The sequence below is a fragment of the Peromyscus maniculatus genome, chromosome 1 (assembly GCF_049852395.1).
Source record: "Peromyscus maniculatus bairdii isolate BWxNUB_F1_BW_parent chromosome 1, HU_Pman_BW_mat_3.1, whole genome shotgun sequence".
Classification (NCBI taxonomy): domain Eukaryota; kingdom Metazoa; phylum Chordata; class Mammalia; order Rodentia; family Cricetidae; genus Peromyscus; species Peromyscus maniculatus.
In genome coordinates, this window is record NC_134852.1 from 33531837 (window position 1) to 33557068 (window position 25232).

Below are 25232 nucleotides of genomic sequence, written 5' to 3' on the forward strand. Positions count from 1 at the left end.
ATTTTATGTTTGGAAGGTTTTGTTTGCAGGTTCTCTTTGCATGTCATTATCAGTCTCATTCTCACCCACCTGTGACACAAACCTCATATTCTACACCATTATGAGGCAGACGGTTGGGCCACCATCAGCCTCTCTCTATCTAGGGACGCTCACTTGTATCCCTGCTGTGGCAATGTGTGAAGAATAGTTATTTTCTCCAGGGAGTCAGGACTCCACTCCTGCTTTCTAACTGCAGGTCCATCTCCTCTGCTAATCCCAAGTCTCTTTCAGCCCTCACAAAACTCTGAGCTGGCCATCTGAGCACCATTTTGTTAACAAGTGTTTTTCCTGGTGCTGGTCAAAGCATGTATATCCTCCTAGGAGAAGCAAAGGTGTGCATGCATGCATGTGCATGTGTGTGTGCACCTGGACCCATGTACAATCTCAGGTATGAGAAATTAAGAACCATTCAACAAATATTTATTTAAATGTAAAATTTTGAAGGCTACGGTATAACTCCGTAGGCAGAGTTTACTTAGTGTGCACAAAGCTCTGTATTTGATCCCCAGGACTTCATTCATTGATGATACATACAGGATGATGAGAAGGTCAAAGTCATCCTTGGTTATGTACTGAGTTTGAAGCTAGCCTGGGCTATGTGAGACACACTCTCAAAAAATAAAAAAAATAGTCAGGAAAGAAAATGTAATAATACATAGTGGTCATTGGATGGGTGGTTGACAGACACACTTTTATTTACTTCCTCCTGAATTGTTTGTCCTTGTCCTTACACTTCCACCTGCAAAAGTGGAGCATTTGCCCCATGCCACATCTAACTGGGCATGACCATGAAGCTTGGTCACAGTGGCCAAGGGGGCTTAACACAACCTAACTCTTCCAATCTGACATTCCAAGTGTACCATATGATTGGCCCCTCTGACTTTTGTGCATCCATGTTACCTACTGTATGTCACAAAACTCAATTTGCCATAAAGTCACGGGCATCATACCAGAAAGGCCCAGAGCACTGGCCTTCCTGTGGTCTGAGGTGAATCATGAACCTGGCCCTTAGGATTTTGCTCTCAAAGCCTGTGGCGGTTCTGGCCTCAGATTCTGCATGCTCTGGGTGTCAGGTGTGTGCTCTCTGCTTTTGTGAAGTTCCCACGGGCTGGGCAGAGAGAATGTCTGTAGGAGGTGGGTGTGTTGCTGTCAGGCAGTGTTCTCATGGGTCCCCATTGACCCTGATACTTGACATTTTGTCAAAGACAAAATAATAATTGTGTGAAAGACAGACACTGGCTTCTATTCCTGTGTCTAGAATGAGACTGTCCTTAAAATCAGGACAGGTTCAGAAATTGTGGGGCTGCAATGTACTCTGGAAGAATTTACAGGTGGAAAACATGAGTGAGGTATCTCAAACTTAAGGGTTTGTTCAACCCCATCTGCTACCCAGGACCAACACCTATGACTGAGTGAAGCCCGGCTTCTCTAAGTAGCACACACCAGTCCACAGGTGACATATGTGCACTACTAAGAAAATTAGGCTAACAGTGTGAGTGACTCCATATTGGCCTGACTGAGGGCTTAGTGCAAAACCACAGGCTTATCACAGTGTTTGATTTCACATTTAGTAGATGTCTGTATCAATCCAAATGGTCCCCTTCTTTCATAATCTGTTTCTTTGGTACCTAAATAATAGGTGGGCATGAATCAAAGGCCATTTTCCTAATTTTCAAATGATCATGGTTTTCTGGTTAATATGTTGGTTTTCTAAAATGCAGTGGTTGATTTTCTAATGTTAAATTCACCCACATTCCTAAATCATAGTTAAGGTTATAATTCTGAAACTGAATTTGGCAGTATTTCATTTAGGGGTTTTAACCTCTCTGAAGGTAGACAGGAACAACGTTTCACCTCCTCATTTGTTCTGGAAGGTTTTGACATTGTTCCTGAGCACTCAGTTGCCTGGTAGAATTGTGTAAGGAGGTCACGGACTGCTCCTGGATGCTTTGTGGATGGTGCTTTTTTGTGTAAACTCCTCTGGGAAATAGGATCACTGCCTGTCTTAGGGTTTCTATTGCTTCAACAAAACACCATGACCAAAAAGTAGGTTAGAGAGGAAAAAATTTATTTGCCTTGTACTTCTACATCATAGTCCATTACTGAAGGAAGTCAGGACAGGAACTCAAGTTGGGCAGGATCCTGGATGCAGGAGCTGATGCAGAGGCCATGGAGAGGTGCTGCTTACTGGCTTGGGGCACATGGCTTTCTCAGCCTGCTTTCTTATAGAACCCAGGACCCCAGCCCAATGATAGCACCACCCACCATGGGCTGGACCCTCCCCCATTGATCACTAATTGAGAAATGCCTTACAGCTGGATCTTACAGAGGCATTTTCACAATTGAGGCTCCCTTCTCTTTCATGACTCTAGCTTGTGTCAAATTGATGTACTACTAGCCAGTACACTGCCCCTAAACTTCTGCAAGTGTGCCCCACAACTCACTGCCAGACCCGAACAGAGAATCTTATTTTGTTGTTTTTGGGTCGGGTTAGTTTGATTGATCTCTTCTTGGTTAAAATTTGGTAGTTTGGGTGAATCCAGAAATTCATCCATTTCTTTTAGATTTTCCAGCTTAGTAGGGTATAGATTTTTAAAGTAGTCCCTTACAATATTCTGAATTTCTTTGGTGTCTGTTATGATGTTTCTTTTATTCATTTGTGATTCTGTCACTTTGGATCCTCCCTCTCTTCTGTTTGGTTAGTAGGGCCCAGGGCTTGTCAATCTTATTTACCCTCTCAAAGAACCATCTCTCCACATGCCCAGCTGTTGATCTTTTCCAAACAGGCACAGTAGGAGTCCTGAGTGTGGGAGCTGACTGACTCAGAAGAGATCTGCTCGGCAATACCTCTTATTAAAAGAAAGTCATGTCCACTCTACATGATTAGATTAATATAACAAATTAAGACTAGCTCACATATCCCTTTATTTACCAAGTTTTCTGTGATTCATGTATAAAGCAACACTCTTTGCTTGGACTTTATATCCCTTTTCTAACATGACAGAAAAAAAAATGTTCACATTTAGATCCACGGCTAGGCCTCGGATAGAGCTCCGGGAGTCTAATTAGCGAGAAAGAGGAGGGTTTATATGAGCAAGAATTGTTGAAAGCAAGGTTGGATAAAGCACAGGGATAAATAGCCAAATGAATGGAAACACATGAACTATGAACCAAAGGCTGAGGAGCCCCCAACTGGATAAGGCCCTCTGAATAGGTGAGACAGTTGATTGGCTTGATCTGTTTGGGAGGCATCTAGGCAATGGTACCAGGTCCTGTGCTCATTGCATGAGTTGGCTGTTTGAAACCTGGGGCTTATGCAGGGACGCTTGGCTCAATCTGGGAGGAGAGGACTGGACCTGCCTGGACTGAGTCTACCAGGCTGATCGCAGTCCTCAGGGGAGGCTTTGCCCTGGAGGAGGTGGGAATGGGGGGTAACCTGGGGGGAAGGGGAGAGGGGTTGGAGGGGGGAGAACAAGGGAACCCGTGGCTGATATGTAGAACTGAATGGTATTGTAAAATAAAATAAAATAAAATAAAATAAAATAAAATAAAATAAAATAAAATAAAATAAAAAACAAAAGAACCTCTGGCTCTCCATCGTCTTCAAAATTTAGGAGTGATAAGTCTTATATATTACTGTGCATATGCCTGTAAGTGTCCAATTTTTTATACTGGTGACATTTATTAACCATCTTATGATTTTTATATTAGACACTGGGTTCTTTATTCTCTCCATTAAAAGACTGTCAGTTTGAAAGTGTTAGCTGCTGTTGGTATTGTTAGAGGCACATGGCTGGGAAAACTCCTATAGAAAGCTGTAAATATATCCTGCAAAACAATGTGCCAATCCAAAAACTGCACCATGGAGTTTGGGTATACCCTCCTTAAGATACATTAAAAGTGGGTGGTGGTGGCACACACCTTTAATTCCAGCACTCAGGAGGCAGAGCCAGGCAGATCTGATTGAGTTTGTAGCCAGCCTTGTCTACAGAGCAAGTTCCAGGAGGGCCAGAATTGTTACCCAGAAAATCCCTGTCTTGAACCGCCCCTATCTCCACAATGAAATGACACAAGTGTCGATTTTTATCATGTGGTAATAGAGCCCATGTTGGAGTCTCTTCTGAGTCTCCCAATTCCATGGTCCATTAGGAATACAGAAGATGAAATTAAAATGGAAAAGTTGGAAGAGGAGGACTGGGATGTGTACCTGACTGCCTGTGGTACAGGAAGTCCTAGGAGTGCAGTGATCCTGTGAGGGCTCTCAACACTGGTAAATATTTCAATAGTCACTAACCAAGATAATGGCCAAGTCCCATGGTCACCTCTATCTTGATGAAGTCACCAGCCAAGATGGCAACAAAGTCACTTGGTTTCTTTCTGTGTGGTGAGGTCAGCTCATGATAAATGAGCCCACACCTCACCAGGGCATGAGACCATGGGGAACATAAAAATGTGGGTGGCCACCACTTTATTTCTCAAATAATGGATCTCAAGCATAAATATAACAGAAGAAAGTACCCAAAGAGTACAGGTATGTGAGCTCCAAAGAGCAAAGTAAAGACACAGACGAAGGACCGCCATAGACTTCATCCAAGACAGGGTATCCATATGTGTCAGCACAGAGGTAACTATGAATGCAAAGTGGTCACATTTGGATTTTCCTTTGATCTCACTGAGCTCCTAGGTAGAAGCTAGGATCCACAAGGCCCTCTGTAGGACTTTACTTAGTGGTCACTGCTCTGTGTTTGTGTACACTCCCTGCCTGTCCCTCTATGCCTGTGTATGTGGGTGGTGATGGTGGTGGTGGTGGTGGTAGTGCTGGTGGTGCTGGTGGTAGTTGGTGGTTTGCTGGCATGTATGTCTGTACATTGTGTATATGTCTGGTCCCCCCTGGAGAGAGAATATGGTATCAGATCCCCTGAGACTACACTTACAAAAGGTTTTTAGCTGTGTGGTTGATGGGGATCTGAGTCACTGGAAGAGCAGCCAAGTGCTTAGATCCACCGAACCACCTCTCCAGCTCCTATCCCTGGCATTACTCTTAGTCACAGGCTTCAAGTCTTCTGGGTCAACTAGTTTCTTTCCTGATGCACCCTTTTCAGTCACTACTCTCCTGTCACAGCAGTGGGGCAGAGATGTACAGGGAGACAGATGCAATTAGAACAGAGGGCCCCACAGAGCTAAGTGGTGACAAGAGCAGGAAGTATGAGCAAGAGAGGAATCTGGAGTATGTGATAGGACACTAGACATTCCCCAGTAGGAGAAGGAGCTAGTTTTGGGGAGCTAAGGAGACAGTAGTGTGTGGGAGGAAGACCTGAGAACAGAGTGGGCAAATGTCGAGGAGTGCTTCATGTGCTTGGCCACTTAGCTTTATGGGACTAGAGAACAAGTCACAGCTGAGAGGTGAAACAGAATCCCAAACAGACATGCATGGGAGATTGTATCTCTCCACCATGGAACTGCAGCTGTGACCAACCTGTTTGCAGGACCTTGGATTTCATGGCCCGCCACGTGTACAGCAAAAATCCCATGTCAGCTAATAGGTACAGAGTGGCTGCCACTGGACTCCTAGAACTGTACACAAGCCACTCTACATTGTCATCCTTCTGAGGGCAGAGATCGCATGCCAAGAACCTACACACATAGTCACCTAACTGTCAGAGGGCTTTCCCCAGTGAAGTCATCCCCTACCACAGCCCATTTTTCTCTGCCACAGCCAGATTTCGGATCACTACTTAGTTGACTCCCCGGTACAGCGGACTTCTTAAAGTACTCATGCTCTGTGGTATAAAGGGTGCAATCCCTCACCAGAAATACCTTTCCTGCTAGCCACCGGCTACCCAATCAATTATCTGCCTTTCTCTCTGCTGACTCTGAAGGCTGGGGCTGCAGCATTGTGTCCTTTGGGGACCCTCTGCCACTCCCCACCCACCCAGTGAGGGGCAGGAGACTGGGAATACATGAGCAGCAGCTAATGGGACAGGTTCCGATTTTTTTTTTTTTTAATTTCAGAAGACCATTGCTGTTGCTGGTGGAGATGTGAAGACTGAAGTTAGGGATTTGTGTTGCTGGACATTGTTTTCCAGGAAATAATGTGAAGCTCCATCCACCTGAAAAGTATGATCGTACAGTCAGTCTCAAGACAGAGAGAGAGAGAGAAAGAGACAGAGACAGAGACAGAGACAGACAGACAGACAGACAGAACATGGGTGCATCTCACAGGACAACTTGCAGGAGGGGGTTCTCCATTCACCTCAGGGTTTGGGGACTGAACTCAGGTGTCAGATTTGTAAACTGCACTTTACACACTAAACCATCTCATCTGCCCTAATCCTGGTGTGTGTGTGTGTGTGTGTGTGTGTGTGTGTGTGTGTGTGTGTGTTGGTGTGAACCAGCTCTCGTGTAGCCCAGGGAGTCCCCATGTTCTCCAGGGACCAAGTGCTGTGACTGCAGGTGTGCTCCACTGTGATTCTGTGGATCAAACCTAGGCCAGGGGCAGCCAGGCAAGCACTCTAGCAATAGGACTACATTGCCAGCCTTTAAATTCTCTAAGTGACCATCACAATTGCTAAGAAGAATATAGGTTACTATGTAGCTGGAGCCTTCTGGAAAGGAACAGAGACACACAATAGTCCCCTCTTTTAGAGTCAACCCACATGGCCTGTTTGTCCTGCACAGAAAAACATCTCATGGAGGCCTCCTGTGCCAGAGACTTTAGAAGACAGCACCCGGCCCACTTTAACATGCAGCCCATGTTCCTGGCCATTGTCCACTCTCACTCCTTGAGGGCCTTTCTTCTGCAGTGGCCCTTTGGCCAATGTCCACCCTCACTGTTGAGCATGCCTCCCATCATTCTCTAAGAAACCTGCCAGTCTTCTACATGACAGGATGTGTCTTGTCTGAATCCATCTGCCAGACTACAAGGGTGCAGCTCCTCGTCTGCTGCACGAGGAACTATGGACACACAGTTGTGGCTCTGAGTGTCCCCATCTTTCCAGACAGTGAAAGTGGCAGTGCTTACCTCATTAGGAGAGTTGTCACGTGACCTGGGGAAGCAAGAGAAGTCACCAGATCATGGAAGTGAAAAGCTCATCTAAGACTTGTGATTTGTAGCGAAAAGAGGTGGCAGGAGGTGGTGGTAGATATAGGGTAGTGGGAGAGGGGTGTCGTGCCCAAGTCCAGACTCCTACAGAGTCTGTTTCACAGACTTAGTTTATTAGGACCAGAGGAGAAGTAACAAGGACTGAGACCTGGATTATTCAGTTCAGGAGTTCTCCAAGTTCACAATGCCTTGATTATCCTTTCCTCATTGGTATTTGTGACTGACATGTTCCTATGACAAGGAGGAGCACAGTGGTCCTTGGGACCCAGACACACACAGTAGAGAGTCTCCCTTAGGGAAAATGAATGCCCAAAACCTTCACAGACAGCAGGGAAGGCATTAGGATAAGGAACCTGCTCTTGGACATGTGGTTCCCTCATGCCAGCCTAGCCTAGGTGAACTGAGTCTCCCTTCAGCACTGACTTAGTCTCCTGTGGCTGGGAAGGGGGTGAGGACCTACAGGACCTGAGGGCTGGTGTTGTGCAATATTTGTTAAACAACGCAAAGATGTGTTGTGTTTGTATAACTATGTAAACATGTGTTATTGGTTTATCTTGACTGCCCAAGACACTGGACTTTCTAAGAAAAAGCTGAATGTCTAATAGTGAGGGAGGATAGATAGGTGGGACATCTAGGCAGGAGAGTAAGTAGAAGGAGGTATTTAGGTTCCAAAAAGAAAGGAAAAAGAAGCCAGGGAGACATCTGGGGCCAGACAGACAGACAGACAGGGAGGAAGCAGGAAAGTAGGACATACAGAATGAAAGAAAGGTTAAAAGGCCTGAGGCAAAACACAGAAGAATAGAAATAGTTTAAATTAAGGTAAAGGAGCTAGTTGGACAAGCCTAAGCTAAGGCTGAGCATTCATAATTAATAAGTCTCCTTGTCTTTATTTGGGAGCTACTTCGCAACCTAAAGACAATGCCAGCTAGAGTCTGGGAAGAGAAGATCTGCTCTGTAAGCCAGACAGGAGACAGTGGTTGCTGTCCAGGATGCCATGGAAGGACAAGCAGGTGGTGAGACCTTTGATTCCCGAGGGTCAGTGCCTTTACTTACTGTGGGTGGATGGGTCCAGTTGTCCTCACTGAGCATGCTCTTACTTCTTGCCCTAAAGAAATGGGAGACACTGTCACTGTTGTTTGGTTCCTCAGTTGGGAAGGACCCAGGGAGCCAATGTTTCCTGGGAGCTGCTTGGTGTCCTTGCTGTGCATTCACACCATGGCTGCCACTGCCTTTCTTGGTGCTGCCTCCTTTTCCAATCTAACCAGCCCCTCCTAGCCTTTGATCCTTTTACCCCATCATATTTGTTGTTTTCTAACTGGTGCTGTGGGCGGTAATTTGGATGAGAATTTACTTTTGGCTTCTTGTCCTTTTTAGGTTTCTCTTTTGAGGCTTCTTTTGAGGTTTCATTGAGGTTGGTTGGCTCATTGAGGTTGGTTGGCTCATTGTCCTCTTGTTTAATATTGTTCTCATTTTGTGGCTCCCTGGTGAAAGATGAAGTCAATTTATCTCCAAACTTCACAGGGAAAGGAGTGAACATGGCCATCAGAGAGTGGGGTACAGGACATAGGAAGGCAGTGATATGAGCAACACAGCACACACATAGCAAAGAGAAGAAGATGGAGTCCAGACACAAAGTGAGGAAAGCCTCTTCCCTTTTCCCAAGCATAGAGGGAATGGAAGAATAGGTGGAAGGGTGTAAGACACTTCACCTGCCACGACGGCTGCGCCACAGGAAACCCAGTAAAAACATTACTGCAATCAGTCCCATCAGACATTGGGCAATAATGCCAATGAAAGCCCGCAATGAAGGTCGATGTTCACCTGTCATGGACAGAAAAGAGAAGAAGCATCACCATAAATTTATCCTCACCAAGCAAGCAGACAATAACTCTCTGGTTGTGTCTGACATCTGTTTGTTCCTTTGGGGAGTGTACTTCTTGTAAGAAGGTAGATTAGGAGAGGTGAGGCAATAAAAAGGGTATTTTCTTCTAGTACTCCCGTAAGTACTGTGTTTCTAGGCTGGCCATGTGTCTTCCTTCAAGTCCTTGCCTGTGGCGGGTGGGGAGTGATTGTGCTTTACGCTTCCTCTCTCGAAGTCCTTGGAAGGCTCTGAAGATGGGAGAAAGTCACATAGCTATTTTTACATTAAAATTACAGTTATTTTTAATGATCACATCTTTTTCTTGTTGTCCTAATTGTGGTCAATGTAAATATTTACCTCTCTGGTTCCTGTGGCCAGGAATTAACTGAAAGAATATTGAGGCTCCATACCCAGAGAGTCCTGCCCGTTGGCCCCATCCCTGGGTCACAGCTGGTCCCTGGGAACCCCTGCCCAACTCTGTCCCAGTTGCTGGCCAGCAGGCAAGGCTTCTGCAGGAAGGCCCCACCCACACCAAGGCCCCCCACTTGACCTTGTAATCTATACACCCTGCCTCCATACCCATCCTCCTGAGACCCCAGCCACTTCCTGAGGCATGGAAACAATGCCAGCAGCCAACATTGGACAAAGAGCTTTTATTGGAACAAGAGTAACCTCCTGAGACCAGGAATCTGTCAGCCCTCATTAGACCAAGAGTGGCTTTCTGAGACATAGAATTTGCCACCTCTCATTGGTCCAAGAGAGGCTTCCTGAAACACAGAATCTGTAAGCGCTGATTGGACGAAGAGCCCTGATAAGACCAAGAGTGACTCCGTGAGTCATAGAATCAACAAGCTTGGGTTGACTCAAGAGCAGCTCCCTGAGACACAGATTCTTCCTGCTCCAATTAGACCAAGAACTAAGATTGCACTTAGAGGGGCCCCCTAAGACACAGACACAATAAGCCCAGAGTGGGCCAATAGCAACTCACTCAGACACAGGCACCTCTTATACCTGTTAGAGGAGGACATGGGCAGAAGTCAAGGGAAAAATATATACAACAATATAAAGAGCAATATGGCTTCACTAGAACCTAGCCCTCCTCCAACAGCAAGAGCTGAACATCACAATGTAGAAGAAGCAGAAGAAAGCAACCTTAAGAACAGCATCATGAAGATGCTAGAGGCCTTTCAAGAAAAAATGAAAAATGAAATTGAGGGAAAAACAAACAAAAAATGGAAGAAATCAATAAGCAAATAGAGGAAAAGACAAATAAAAATAGAAATAAATCAATAAATCCCTTAAAGAAAGCCATGAAAATGATGAAAAAGCAATTAAACATGGGAGGGAAACACTTCAAGACCTGAAAAAGGATATAAAAACAATGAAGAAGACACAATGAGAGGGAATACTGGAAATAAAAAATCTGAATAAAAAACAGGAAACACAGATACAAGCATAACCAACAGAATAAAAGTGAAGGAAGAGAGAATCAATGGTGTAGAGGATACGATAGAGGAAATAGATTCATCAGTCAAAGAAAACACCAAAGCCAAAAAAGTCACAGCACAAAACATCCAGGAAATCTGGGATACCATGAAAAGGCCAAATCTAAGAATAACAAGGATAGAAGAAGGAGAAGAATACCAACTCAAAGGCACAGAAAATATTTTCAACAAGATCATAGAAGAAAACTTTCCAACTAAAAGGAAGAAATACCTATGAAGATTCAAGAAGCCTATAGACCACCAAACAGAGTAGACCCCTCCCCCCAAAAAAGTCCCATGGCCACATAGTAATTAAACAACTAAATCTACAGAATAAAGAAAGAATATTAAGAGCAGTAAAACAAAAAATCCAAGTGACTTATCAAGGCAAACCCATCTGAATAACACACGATTTCTCAATGGAGACTTTGAAAGCCAGAAGGACCTGTACAGACATAATGCAGACATGAAGAGACATGGATGCCTGCCTAGACTAATATACCCAGAAAAACTTTCAATCACCATAGACGGAGTGAACAAGACATTCTAGGACAAAACCAGATTTAAACAATACCTACCCACAAATCCAGCCCTACAAAAAGCACTAGAAGGAAAATTCCAACCTAAGGAAGTCAGATACACCCACAAAAATACAGGCAATACATAACCCCACAGCAGCAAAGCCCAAAGAAGAGAAATACACACTCACTACCACCAAAAGATAACAGGAAATAACAATCATGGTTCATTAATATCCCTTAATATCGATGGACTTAATTCACCTATAAAAAGACACAGGCTGACAGAACGAATACTAAAACAGGACCCATCTTTCTGCTGCATACAAGAAACACACCTCAATTTCAAAGATGGACGCTACCTCAGAATAGAAGGCTGGGGAAAGTCTTACCAATCAAATGGTCTTAAGAAGCAAGCTGGTGTACCTATCCTACAAAATAGACTTCAAACTAAAATCGATCAAAAGAGATCAAGAAGGATATTACATACTCATCACAGGGAAGATACACCAAGAGGAAGTTTGAATTCTGAATATTTATGCCCCAAATACAAGGGTACCCACATATGTAAAAGAAACATTACTAAAACTTAAATCACACATAAAACCCCACACATTAAGAGTGGGAGACTTCAATACCCCACTCTCACCACTGGACAGATCTGCCAAATCAAAACTTAACAGAGAAATAAGGGTCTTAACTGATGTTATGACTCAAATGGACTTAATCAATATCTACAAAACATTCCACCCTAACAAAACAGAATATACTTTCTTCTCAGCACCCCAAGAAACCTTCTCTAGAATTAACCACATACTTGGTCACAAAGCAAACCTCAACAGATACAAAATATTGGAATAACCTCCTGTATTCTATCAGACCACCATGGTTTAAAGTTAGATTGCAACAACAACAAAAACTACAGAGAGCCTACAATCTCATGGAAACTGAATAATGCTCAACTGAATCACCAATGCATCAAGAAAGAAATAGAAAGAAGTTAAAGACTTCCTAGAGATCAATGAAAATGAATATACTACACAACAAACTTATTGGACACTACGAAAGAAGTGCTAAGAACAAAATTCATAGCAACAAATGCCGACATAAAGAATTTGGGGAAATCTCACACTAGTGACTTAATAGCACACCTGAAAGCTCTAGAACAAGAAGAAGCAAAGTCACCCAGGAGGAATAGATGCCAGGAAATAATCAAATTGAGAGCTGAAATCAATAAAATAGAAACAAAGAGAACAATACAAGGAATCAATGAACCAAAGAGTTGGTTCTTTAAGAAAATCAACAAGATAGACAAGCACTTATCCAGACTACCAAAAGACACAGAGAGCATCCAAATTCGGAAAATTACAAATGAAAAGGGAGACACAACAACTGACAATGAGGAAATCCAGAGAATAATCAGGTCATACTTCCAAAACCTGTACTCCAAAAAAATTGGAAAATCCTTTGAACTTCAGTTAGAGACAGTAATAGGCTGCCATGTGGGTGCTGGGAATTGAACCTCTGTCTATTGTAAGAGTTGCTAGGGCTCTAAAGTATTGAGGTATCTCTCCAGTCTCATAAACCATACACACACACACACACACACACACACACACACACACACTACAACATACCACAAAAAGCGTTATTAGAAAAAAGCATCTTGTGGAGGGATGTGATACTTCAAATGTCAGCATGAGGATAAGAAACTCAGTATATGGACCACCAAGATGGCTCATTTGGGAGGAGTACCTACCAAACTCCTTCAAAGTACCTACCCCTAACTGCCACACAGAAATAAATGCAAAAACAAACATAGGCTAGTGAAATGGCTTAGCAGATATAGGGCTGGTTCACCAACCTAAGTTCAATCCCCAGTCCCTGGAGACTGGCTTCCACAAACTGTCCCCTGACCTCCATTCACGGGTGTGGGACATGCACACAAAATGAATAAATATGCAAATGGAGTAAAAAAAAGTCATTACAGGTCCCTTATATCTATGGATTTTATATTTATGGATCAAAAACTTGGAAACAAACTACTTGGAAAAGTATCTCTACAGTGAAAAATGTATTGTTTCCTCCTATCTTTGTCCTGTACTCAATACAATGAGACTAGATTCTATGCAGTATTTATATTGGGTATTGGAAATAATCTAAAGAAATTAAAAATGTGTGTGTATGGGGGTGTAGAGAAAAATGAATATTTTACTACATTCTGAGGTTTGATGGTGTGTCTGACACAGACACTAAACTCTTAATCACTTTGCATTTGTATTTGCTATATTGATATTTATTGTTATTATTGACAGGATCTCACAATGTAATCTGGGCTAGCCTGGTATTTCTTGTTTATTATAGAGAGATTTTCTATTCATTTTACATATCAACCACAGATTCCCCTGTCCTGCCTCCTCCCACCCTCAAGCATTCCCCTCCAATCGACCCCTGATTCCCACCGCCTCCAAGGCAAGGTCTCCCATGGGGAGTCAGCAGAGCCTGGTCCATTCAGTTGAGTGGCCTTGTACTTCTATGCCTCCTGCTTCGTGCTCTCTCCCTTTTGAGACAGGGTCTTACTATGTAGCTCTGGCTAACCTGAAACTGGCTACAAAGACCAGGGTGGTTGGGAACTCATAGAGATCCAACTTTCTCTGCCTCTGTTGTGCTGGGGGTAAAGGCATGCAGCTCTGTGCTCACCTTGCTTGGTGTATCATGAGATTAACATGTATTCATCACCAAGCTGGCCTTATTTGTTTTCTGAACAATGTTTTTCTCCTTGTGACTTTGACCCATTCTGTACTCTGTTGATAAAGAAACTAGCCCCACCCCAAGGATATGGAGTAACAAGGGAGCAGAGGTCACTCACGTATTATGTCCAGCTGGATGGGGACACTCCTTTTGGAACTGACTTGATTGGATACTTCACATTGATAGTCCCCGGAATCGTCAATCCTCACAGAGTCTATTTGGAGGGTGCTGTTGTGGTGGGAAAGATGTATCCTGTCTGTGAGATTCACACTCTGGCCTTTGAAGAACCAATGGATGGAGACCCCAGTGTCATTGGACAAGCAGGTCAGGAACACAGAGATGTCATTTTTGCTTGTGGTGTTGGTGACTTGGATGGAGGGTGGAATCACTGGATCTGTGTGGATAAATAGTGGAGGGGACGAACTGAGAGTCCTTCACCCTCAGAGATCTCAACCAGTTCACAGGGCCCATGGAATGAAGGGGCCCTCTGCAAGATTGCATGTTTGGGTTCAAGATATGGTTTGTAAGGAAAGAGCTGCTGGGACCACATCTGTTCAAGTGACTCTTAGGAGTGGTACACAGAGCCATTAGGCTAGACAATGAAATGGAGGTGCCCAATTATGAGGTGCTAAAGATGTCTGTAGATGACAGGAAATTGTTCGTAGAAAATCCTTTTAACATTCTACAGAAAGTTCTCAGAAGTAAATGAGGAAAACTAGTAAATTTGTTAGTTAATGAAATGAACATGCCCAAGTGAGCTGTATTTCTGTATACTACTATTGACCATGAACAATTGGATTTTTGTTTTCCTGACAGTAGTGGAGCTTAAACCTAGGGCCTCATGCATGCCCGGCAAGGGTTCAGCCCCTGAGCAATAATCCCAGCCTTAACAGTGAACAATTGGAAAGGAAATGAAGAAAGTATTTATTTGTGAAAGCACCAAAAAGAATAAATTACTTAGAATTAACTCCAGCAAGGCGATAAAAGACTTGCACTCAGAAAACTACCAAATAAGAGATGATGAAAGAAGACAAGAAATGACAGCCATTGGGGTTGATGGGTTGGAAGACTTAATCTCATTATCACTGTTGTTCTGCAGTACTGGGATTGAACCCAGGGCTTTGTGCATGGTAAGCAATGCACTACCACTGAACTGTACTCTAAGCTCTGCCTTCTAATTTTTATTTAGAAACAGGATGTCACTAAATTAATCAGGCTGGCCTTGAATTGGTTGTGGTAGGCACTCTTAGAACTTGATACTCTTGCCTCAACTTCTTGAGTGGCTGAATTTACAGGCATGAGCCAGCTTGCCTGAAAGACTTTTTTAATAGATGACAATATCATCCTTAAATGTAGTCTATCAGTTCTATGCACATCAGATCAAAACCCCAGTGGCATTTTGCACAGAAATAGCAAAGTCTATTCTAGCTGTCCTGAAACTCACTATATAGATCAAGCTGGCCTCAAACTCCCAGAGTTCCACCTATCTCTGCTCCCAAGAGCTGGGGTTAGAGGCAATACCACTGTACCTGGCCTTAAAAGCATCTTGAAAATAAAAAAATAATAAAATTTCAGGACATCCTACATGATTTCATAATTTTAGTACAAAGCTGCAACGATCAAAATAGTCTACTGCTAATGTAATGGCAGACATACAGTTCAGTGAAATAGAATCGGAAAGCCCACAATTGCTCATGCACACTGTCCATGAATAAATTAAACATTAGCTAATATGATCAATATGTGTGTTTATGGGGCACAGTTGGCATATCCAGCATTTCATCTGTCACTTTTTATGTTTGTTAAAAACATTCATTTCTGCTAGCACTTTTGAATTAATTGGTGTGAAACAGAGTTGTCCTATTGAGTTACAGTAATTAGAAGGCATTCTTACTGTCGATCTGACCCGCTGTGACCAGATGAGTTTTGATTAGGCTGCTAAGACTGCACAATGTTGGAAGAAAAATCAGTCAAACAAGGGATGTTTGGAAGATGTGATATCCAAGTAAAAGAATGAAGTTAAGCCTTCATCTCACAACATATACAAATCAATTCTACATGGATCAAAGACCTAAAATGGATCAGAGCTGAAAGTCATCAGATTTTAAGAGACAGAATGAAAGCACCTTGAAATTGGATTTCAAATGATGTCTTTGTTATGATGCCAGATGCATCACATGGGTCTTTTGGCTGCTTATATGTCTCTACACCACACCCATGTTTTGTACATGAGGAGGACAGAAGAAGATGTTGAATTCTTTGGAACTTCAGTTACAGACAGTAATAAGCTGCCATGTGCGTGCTGGAATTAAACCCCTGCCTTTGGAAAAGCTTCCAGGGCTCTTCACTACTGAGCTATCTCTCCATGTATTTGGATTATGGGTCTTGAGAAATAGCTCAATAGTTACGAATCAAATACACCTGGGCAATGGTGGCTCACGGCATTAATCCCAGCATTCAGGAGACAGAGGAAGGTAGATCTCTGTGAGTTCAAGGCCAGCCTGGTCTCCAAAGCCAGTTCTAGGAACGGTGCAAAGCTACACAGAGAAACTGTCTGAAAAACCAAAAAAAAAAGAATCAAATACACACACACACATACTATTACTACTACTACTACTATTATAATTACTACTACTACTATATACCACAAAAAAACAGTTATCAGAAAAGAGTCTTGTTCAAAGAGCATGAGGATAAGAAACTCAGTATATGGGCCTCCAAGATGGCTCAGTTGGGAAGAGTGCCTGCTGTATTCCCTCCCAGTACCTGCCCCAACTGCCACACAGATATAAATGCACAAACAATGTAGGACAGTGAAATGGCTTAGCAGATAAAGGGCTTGCTCACCTACCTGAGTTCAATTCCCTGTCCGCAGAGAACTGGCCCCCACAAATTGTCCTATGACCTCCACACACTATGAGGGGAACACCCATACAAAATGAATAAATATGCAAACGTAGTAAGAAACTCAATACAGGTCCATTCTATCTATGGATTTTATATTTATGGATCAAAACTTTAGAAACAAACTACTTGGAAAAGTATGTCTACAGTGAAAAATGTATTGTTTCCTCCTGTCTTGTCCTGTACTCAACACAATAAGACCAGTGTCTATGCAGTATTCATATTAAGTATTAGATATAATGTAAAGAAAATTTGATTGTGTGGTATGGGGTATAGAGTAACATGAATATTTTACTAGATTCTGAGGGTGGTCTGGGTGTGTGTGTGTGTATGTGTGTGTGTGTGTGTGTGTGTGTGACTCAAACCCCTAAACTCTTTTTTTTTTTTTTGGTTTTTCGAGACAGAGTTTCTCTATGTAGATTTGCGCCTTTCCTGGAACTCACTTGGTAGCCCAGGCTGGCCTCAAACTCACAGAGATCCACCTGCCTCTGCCTCCCAAGTGCTGGGATTAAAGGCGTGCACCACCACCGCCCGGCTCTCCCTAAACTCTTAATCACTTTGCATTTCTATTTGCTATATTGACATCTATTGTTGTTATTAGTGACCGGATCTCACAATGTAGTCTGGGCTGCCCTTGTACTTCTTTTTTTATTAAGAGATTTTTCCATTCATTTTACACACCATCCACAGATTCCCCTGTCCTAATTCTCCAAGCCCACCAGTGTTCTCACACAATACACCCCCTATTCCCACCTCCTCCAAGGCAAGTCTCCCATGGGGAGTCAGCAGAGCCTGGTCCATTCAGTTGAGTGGACTTGTACTTCTATGCCTCCTGCTTCATGTTCTCTCTCTCTTTTGAGAAAGGTTCTCACTATGTAGCTCTAGCTAACCTGAAACTGGCTACTAAGACCAGGGTGGTTAGGAACTCATAGAGATCCAACTGTCTCTGCCTCTCATGTGCTGGGTTAAAGGCATGCAGCACTGTGCTCACCTTGCTTGTTGTTGTATCATAAGATTAACATGCATCCATCAACATGCTGGCTGTATTTGTGTCTTGAGCCATGTTTTTCTCCTTGTGACTTTAACCCATTCTGCACTCTGTTGATAAAGAAACTGCCCCCATGCCCAACACTATGGAGTAAGAAGGCAACAGAGATCACTCACCTATTATGTCCACCTGGATGGGGTCACTCCTCTTGGAACTGACTTGATTGGATACTTCACACTGATAGTCCCCGGAATGCGAACTCCTGGCAGGGACTATTTCCAGGGTGCTGTTGTCCTGGGACAGCCTCATCATATTACCGATCCTCAGACTCTGGCCTTTGAAGAGCCAATGGATTGAGATTCCAGTGTCGTTTGACAAACACTTCAGTATCACAGAGGTCAGGTCTTCGACTGTGGTGTTGGTGAATTGGATGGAGGGCTTAATCACTGGTTCTGTGAATAAACAGGGGAGGAGACCAGCTGAGAGTCCTTCACCTTCAGAGATCTCAGCCAGTTCACAGGGCCATAGAATGAAGGGGCCCTCTGCAAGATTGCATGTTCAAGATATGGTCTATAAGGAAAGAGTTGAATCTTACTCCTTCCAGGATCACCCACAATAACCCTGACTCAGGAAATTTGTGTAGATACCACACTGGGAGCCTCTTCAGCCCACATGTCCAGAAATCTCATGGTGGGTGGAATGTATTTCCCAATGATTTTTGTGGGAATTCTTGCTCACATTTTCTGTGAGTGTGAACAGTCATGTCCCTCTTTTATTAAATAGCCTTTTAATTTTTATTAAAAATAATTTGTCATAGTGTTAAGATGGCCTACCTAATATTAGAGATGTTAAAGGCTAGACCTCAGGACTGGGAGAAATCCCTAACTGAAGGATTTCTGTTTGCAGAAAAATTGTATTTCCTGCCCCATGGATATGGATTAAATACTACAGAGTAGAAGTGAATAATCACAGTGCTGACCACAGCCTGCCACTCTAATCCTCAGTACTGATATTTTTGAGACAGGGTCTCACTGTACAGTCTTAGCTCACTTGGCACTTGCTATGTAGATGAGGCTGAGCTCAAACTCACTATCTACCTGCCTCTCCCTCCTCAGTGCTGGCATCAAAAATGTGTGCCACCACACTCAGCTGGCATTTGTTTTTTGAACCTTGAGTAGAGTAAGCAAAAGATCATCATCAACTGTCAGTGACATGGTTCACCAGGGCTCCCAGGCACATTCTCCACCCACTCTTTCCATCCCATGGAGTCAAAGCTGAGCCAGCCACCATACCCATGAGACAGGAAAATACCTCTGAGCAGAGGTCTAGTCCCCATCTGTGGGGAATATTCTCAGCCAATTTGGAGAGTAAGAATATGAGCACAGTTGAAAGTCCTGTGTTTTCCTTGTAGGCCATGGAGGTTATAAAATGAAAATGGAGAGGACAGGAAAGCTTGTGTTAGGTACAGAAAGAAATCTTCACCTTGAGGCTCTCCTAACCATGGAAAGTCCCCACATAAGCTAAGGCTTTGCAAGGCTGGCAGAACCTCCTCCTAACAGAAATATGAGAACCAGGAAGCCATTAGTCACAGGGATGGAGCAGGATTGGGGGAAGACTGAGTTTTGCTTGTTCTCATAGACATGGGCTGGAAATTAAATGCTACTGCACCTTCCCAGAAAACCAAAAGACTCCATTCCAAACATGGTGTTGATATTTCAGAGATCCACTTACTAAGGATCCTAATGTTTTTGGCTGTGGTCTTACTGAGGATAGTGACAGTTATAGACAAGGCCGGTATAAGATCCACTATTATTAATATTGAGATTGGGAATATAGAGCTCTTGGGAGAATGACTGGAGCTCTACATTGACAAACCAACAGCACTGTGCAGGTGGGTTAGCATCTGTGTGGCAGGAGATGTGAGGTTTGTTTTTCAATGGAAATGAATAATTGAGGAGCATATGATCAGGACATCTGAACCATCTGTAGCAAGGAGAATAAAATCACACATGATGTCAGCACAGGAAGGGGGAAATCTTGGACTGTAGAATGCCATAGTATCTTTTTGAGCTGTGCTTTAACATTAGTTGAGCAGGTCCTATCCAGAGCTGGGGTGCAGATTAGCAGAAGAGTACTCATTCAGCATGACAAGCCCTGATCTCTCTCAAGCACAACACACAAACATCCCCACTGCACACTTTTGTGTGCACTGAGAATGAGTCTAACATGTCCTCTGTCTCCATCACCATGAGCCTCTCTAGGCAGGAGAAGTCCCTGCAGCCCATTCAACCTCAATGCTGTGCCTGTCCACATATGCTTTGGCTGGCACAGGATGCCCTGGTAGCCTAGGTAAATGTATGGTAGGTCAGTGTCATAAACCCAAGAGGACTGGCATCAAGTGTGGAAGATCTAGCCCTCTGTATTTAGGCAGTTGGGGCCAGGATGAAACAGAAAATACTTACAGGTAAAGTTCAGAGAGAATGTATCACTTGGGAGTCCCTCACTGGGTTCCCGGTACATAGGGTCCTATGTCAGTCCTCACAACACTGGGTAAAGTGAGAGTCTTGTTGTCCTCAGACAGTTTTAGCCTGTCCTCTTCTGAGAGGCTTTGGTCATTTATTGTCCACAGGTAGTTTTTATTCTGAGTCTTAGGATCACACACTAATGCTACTGAGTCATCACCGTCCAAGGGATTGGAATTGTTGGTTGTGATGTTGGGCTTGGGTAGCAGTGCTGTGCTGACCACAGAGAGATGATTGTCATGTGTGGTACTTCTGATTCTTGCAAAGGCCTCTTACAACCAGGGATAGTCGCTTAACCCTCAGCTGACCCAAATCATTAAATAATCAGGCAGGAAGCAAACTAAAGGCAGATGGAGTGGCTGAGTGCTCAGAGATAATGGGGCCTCCTGTGCTGTGTATTGGAAGAAGCAAGGACTTTCTCAAGAGTGAACTGAGCTGCAGTGTTTTGTGATTGTCACACTCAAGACTTAGAATGAGAGACCTCAGTATATCTCCTGGTCCTCAGGGACCCATTTCCTGCCTTGAGACACAAGGTTCGGGTCCCTCCAGCTACACTGACCTCTCCTGCTTAGTATAAACCAGAGCACTGCAAGCCTTTGCTGTTCAGGGCTGTCTAACAGACAGGTTATGATTAGTCTTCCAATTGAGCTTCCCTGAGAAACCTGACAGCCTGTGAGAGATCTCACACAGCTCAGGATCTGGCTGACATTTAGGTCCGGCTGGGCCACAGGTGGGCCATTCTTGTCAGGTGTTTGATGTTGATTGACATGAATCTGGGAGCCCTTTAAGAATCCTGAGTCTATGAAATGATCTAGAGGAGTGAAGGTCAACTACTAGGTTTCCATGGTGGGGAAGCTGGAAATGTGGTTGTGGACAGATAGCTTGTGCCAAGGATGGCCTATGTGACCCTGTCTGAATGACTGTGTTTCCTGTCTAAGTTTCCCTATAATAGGAAACATGGTGAATGATCATTGCTAGGCCTGTAAGTTAACCTTAAATGTGAACAATGACCTGACCTTCCACCAGGCAGTGTCTACTAGTATTTGCCTGCAGGAAATAATCCCTGGACTGGGGATGGAGAGATGGCTCAGGGGATAAGAGCACTGGCTGCTCTTCTAGAGGTCCTGAGTCCAATTTCCAGCAAACATATGGTTGCTTACAACCATCTGTAATGAGATATGGTGTCCCTTTCTGGTGTGCAGGCAGAGCACTGTATAAATAATAAATAAATAAATACATACATACATACATACATAAGGCTAAACTGGCTGTGGGAAGGAAACACAGAGGAGCTGTTGGTAGCAATATGTAAATATCATATTGGAAAGATGAGTGGGTTCAAAGTAACCCATAGAGAATTGTAGTCAATGGCAGTGTATATTTCAGAGTAGCCAAGAAACATTTCCAATGTCTCACCATAACAAATGGGAGATAAAGCCGGTTGGTGGTGGTGGAAGCAGCAGCGGCAGCACAAACCTTTAATCCCAGTGCTCAGGAGGCAGAGGCAGGAGGCTCTCTGTGAGTTCCAGACTAGCCTGCTCTACAAAGCAATTTCCAGAAAGGTGCAAAGCTACACAGAGAAACCCTGTCTCAAAAAACCAAAAAGGAAAAAAGGAAAAAAGAAATGCTTACGGGCCAGGAATGGTGGTGCACACCTGCAATCCCAGTACTCTGAGAATTTGGTGCTAGCCTGCCAGGAGTATATAGTGAGACCCTGTCTCACAACCAAAACAAAAACATGCTTAACACCAGTAGTCATTGTAAAAATGCACATGATTGGCCGACCTAAACTGTACATTCTTAAGGATAAGTCATATATAAATTATAAGCTATTAAAGATTGTTATTAGGATACAAGTTAAAGCTTGATCATCTTATAAATGATCAAATTCTCTATACAAAACTATGTTTAGAAACAGGCTAAATATGCTGAATATTAATAGAATAAATTCCTTACTTTACCCCTGACATTTTAAAAATGTTTAAGCTCCCCACTTTAAACTATACCATGCCTCTTACTGCCAGGGTTTAGTCAAATTATACTTTGAGATCATTTAGATATGTCCATTCACCAAGTCTGAAGATAATTTGCCTTACTATCTAATTTCAAATAAAACATAGCTCACCCAAGAGATTTCAAAAGGGCCTTTTACTGTTCCTTCATTAAAAGAAATTCACTTTACATTGGCTGTTCTCAATAATCAATCACCTATGTCTCCTGACTAATTAAATACATAGATGCTTTTGGATGTAAACTTTTTATAAGGGTATAAAAGTTTAGATATAGAGACTGTTTAGGAAAGTTAAAAAATAACTTATGATATATGAATTGCCAGTTATTGGGATAGATAAATATAACATATAAACATCGAGATATATATAAATAATACCCAAGTCTCAGTAATTAACCTATAGATACTGAGTATATATGCCTAAAATAGATCTATGGATAATGTTTTTATTGAGAGCTGAGATATATAGGCTTTAGAAATAGACTTATGTATGCATTAATAGAGGTGTCTACAGACGTCCCCCAGAAGGAACACTGGGACTAATAATAGGCCGTAGCTCCTCCGCTGTGCAAGGAAATAATAATTTTCCCAGGAATGATTGATCCTGACTTTGCTGGGGAAATTAAGATTATTTTAAACCTCCTACAAAACCAATTCAGATTCTACAGGGCAGCGCATAAGGGAGCTGCCAGTTTGGATTCTAATGTTACGGTCTTCTGGGTTCAGGAAATTAAATATTATAGACCAACTAAACACTTAAAATACAGGGAAAGAAAATAATTCACTTGCTACACATAAGCATAGACATTTCTTACATTTCAGAAATTCATTTGCCAAGTACTTAAAACGACTATTACTCCTTCATCTCTTTTAGGTCTAGGTCAAGCTAATATTGTAACCAAAAGCTCAGAAATATTAAAACGGTCAGACAGATAATATTATGGCACATTCTGCCCACAGGTCATCCCCTTTTTACCTAACACTCTGTGGGGAAGAGACATACTGCAATTAACTGGTGTATCATTAATCTCTGCTATGGACTAATATCAGCTCAAATGTTATAGATGAATGTTTAACTTAAAAGAACTTGGGTGAACAAACCAAAGGCATAATTGAGCCCATTATTCCAGAAATTATAAATGACAGACAAAGCCTAGGGTATCAAAATTTATCCAAGGGGCCACTGTTGACTGCTCACCCCACGACATGGAAATCTGATGATCCTATCTGGGTTAAACAATGGATTTTGAATGCTGACAGAATTGTAGCTGCTACTTGTCTGGTGGAAGAGAAGCTTAAAAATAGGGCATATAAAGCCTCTCACCAGCCCTTGAGTCACTCCGGAATTTGTTGATTAGAAAAAAATCAGGCTTACAGGCTGTTACAAGACCTTAAAAAATTAAATGACTTTATTGGAGCCAAGGTGATCTACACAGCCTGGCTTGCCATCTCCCACAGGTACCCCTAGAATTCAAAATATAATTGTCATAGACTTACAAGATTGCTTCTTCACCATACCTCCTCACCCTATAGATCATCAGCCTTTCACTTTTAGCTTTCCTTCTAACCCTGACACAATGCAAGTCAAAAGCTGACATGCAGAGCAGGAAATTTATTGAGCTGAGTTCCTCATCATATATACAGGTTAACTATCAGAACTGTTAATGACAGTTTCCTCACAGTCCCCCAAACCAATCATAATATATATGTACATATATATTGCAATACATTTATTGTGCAGGTGATATTATATTTATATCAAACTATAAAACTTATGATTCTGTGAGACTGCAACTGTTCCCTGAAACAGAGCCCACCAGCACCCGATCAGACTAAGAAGTGAGTATCCTAAGAAGTCTTTATCCTCATACTCGAACATCCCAGCCCCTAGGCTTTGGACCCAGGGTCACAACCCTGTGCCCCAACACCACTACCCATTGCAGTCCCAGTTACAGGCCAGTTGGCAGGCAGACCTCCTGCAGACAAGTCAGATTACCACCAACCCCCATCAGACCTTGTAACCCAAAAGTCCCACCTCCCCCAAATCCCACCCACCCTCCAAGACTGCAACTGTTCCCTCAGACAGAGCCTGCCAGCACCCGATTGGACTAAGAGGTGAGTCTTAGTCAAAGGTGCGGCCTGGGGTCACAAACCTGACCCCCCACACCACCACCCATTGCAGTACAAGTCTAAAGCCAATAGGCAGACCTCCTGCAGACAGGTCAGATTACCACCAACCCCCATCAGACCTTGTAACCCAAAAGTCTCACCTCCCCCAAATCCCACCCACCCTCCGAGACTGCAGCTGTTCCCTGAGACAGCCCGCCAGCACCCGATTGGACTAAGAGATGAGTCTTTATCCTCGTACCAAAACACACCAGCCACAAGCCCCACTCTGTACTGGTATAATTTCCTTAGTTATGATAAGAGTTAAGCTAGATATGAAACCTTAGACTCACAAATATTAAATAGATAGGATATCTTGTTTAATTTTGCCAAATATAAATAGACTAGATGTTATAAATAGACTAGATATTGTAACTGTAATTCTTGCTTGATAATTGTTTTGTTATATGTAAGTTTACAATGTTAAAGTTAAAACCTTCCTTTTGGGAAAATAAAGGGGGAAGTGCTGTGGATGATTGATTGATAGATAAAATGCTTCTTGGCCAGTAGCCAGGCAGGAAGTATACTCAGGACTAACAGAGAGGATAACTGAGAGAACAGGAAGGCAGAGGGAGACACTGCCAGCTACTGCCATGACAAGCAGCATGTGAAGATGCCAGTAAGCCACGAGCCACGTGGCAAGGTATAGATTTAGAAAAGGATTAACTTAAGATATAAGAACAGTTAACAAGAAGCCTGAGCTATTAGGCCAAACAGTTTAAATAATATAAGTGTCTGTGTGTTTATTTTATAAGTGGGCTGTCAGACTGGTAGAACTTGCAAGACCGGGAGAGAAATCTCTCCAGCTATAAACTTCAAAGACAGACACTACCTCAGAATAAAATGCTGGGAAAAGACTTTCCAATCAAATGGATTTAAGAAGCAA

At 42.9% G+C, this 25232-nt stretch overlaps 1 protein-coding gene across 8 annotated transcripts in view; it reads right to left on the reverse strand.

Moving 5' to 3' along the window:
- LOC102903511 (cell adhesion molecule CEACAM1-like) overlaps positions 1-25232 on the reverse strand; it is a 179374-nt gene that overhangs the window by 125527 nt on the left and 28615 nt on the right. For 6 of the 8 annotated variants that reach the window (XM_076574095.1, XM_076574112.1, XM_076574105.1 and 3 more), the window contains exon 5: positions 17824-18099. In XM_076574095.1, coding sequence (XP_076430210.1) covers positions 17824-18099 — 276 coding nt within the window. Of the gene's footprint in view, positions 1-6000; positions 6150-7060; positions 7086-8194; positions 8247-8492; positions 8623-8850; positions 8963-13873; positions 14150-17823; positions 18100-25232 lie in introns of those variants that run through there. The other 2 variants (XM_076574122.1, XM_076574125.1) reach the window with 2 other exon arrangements.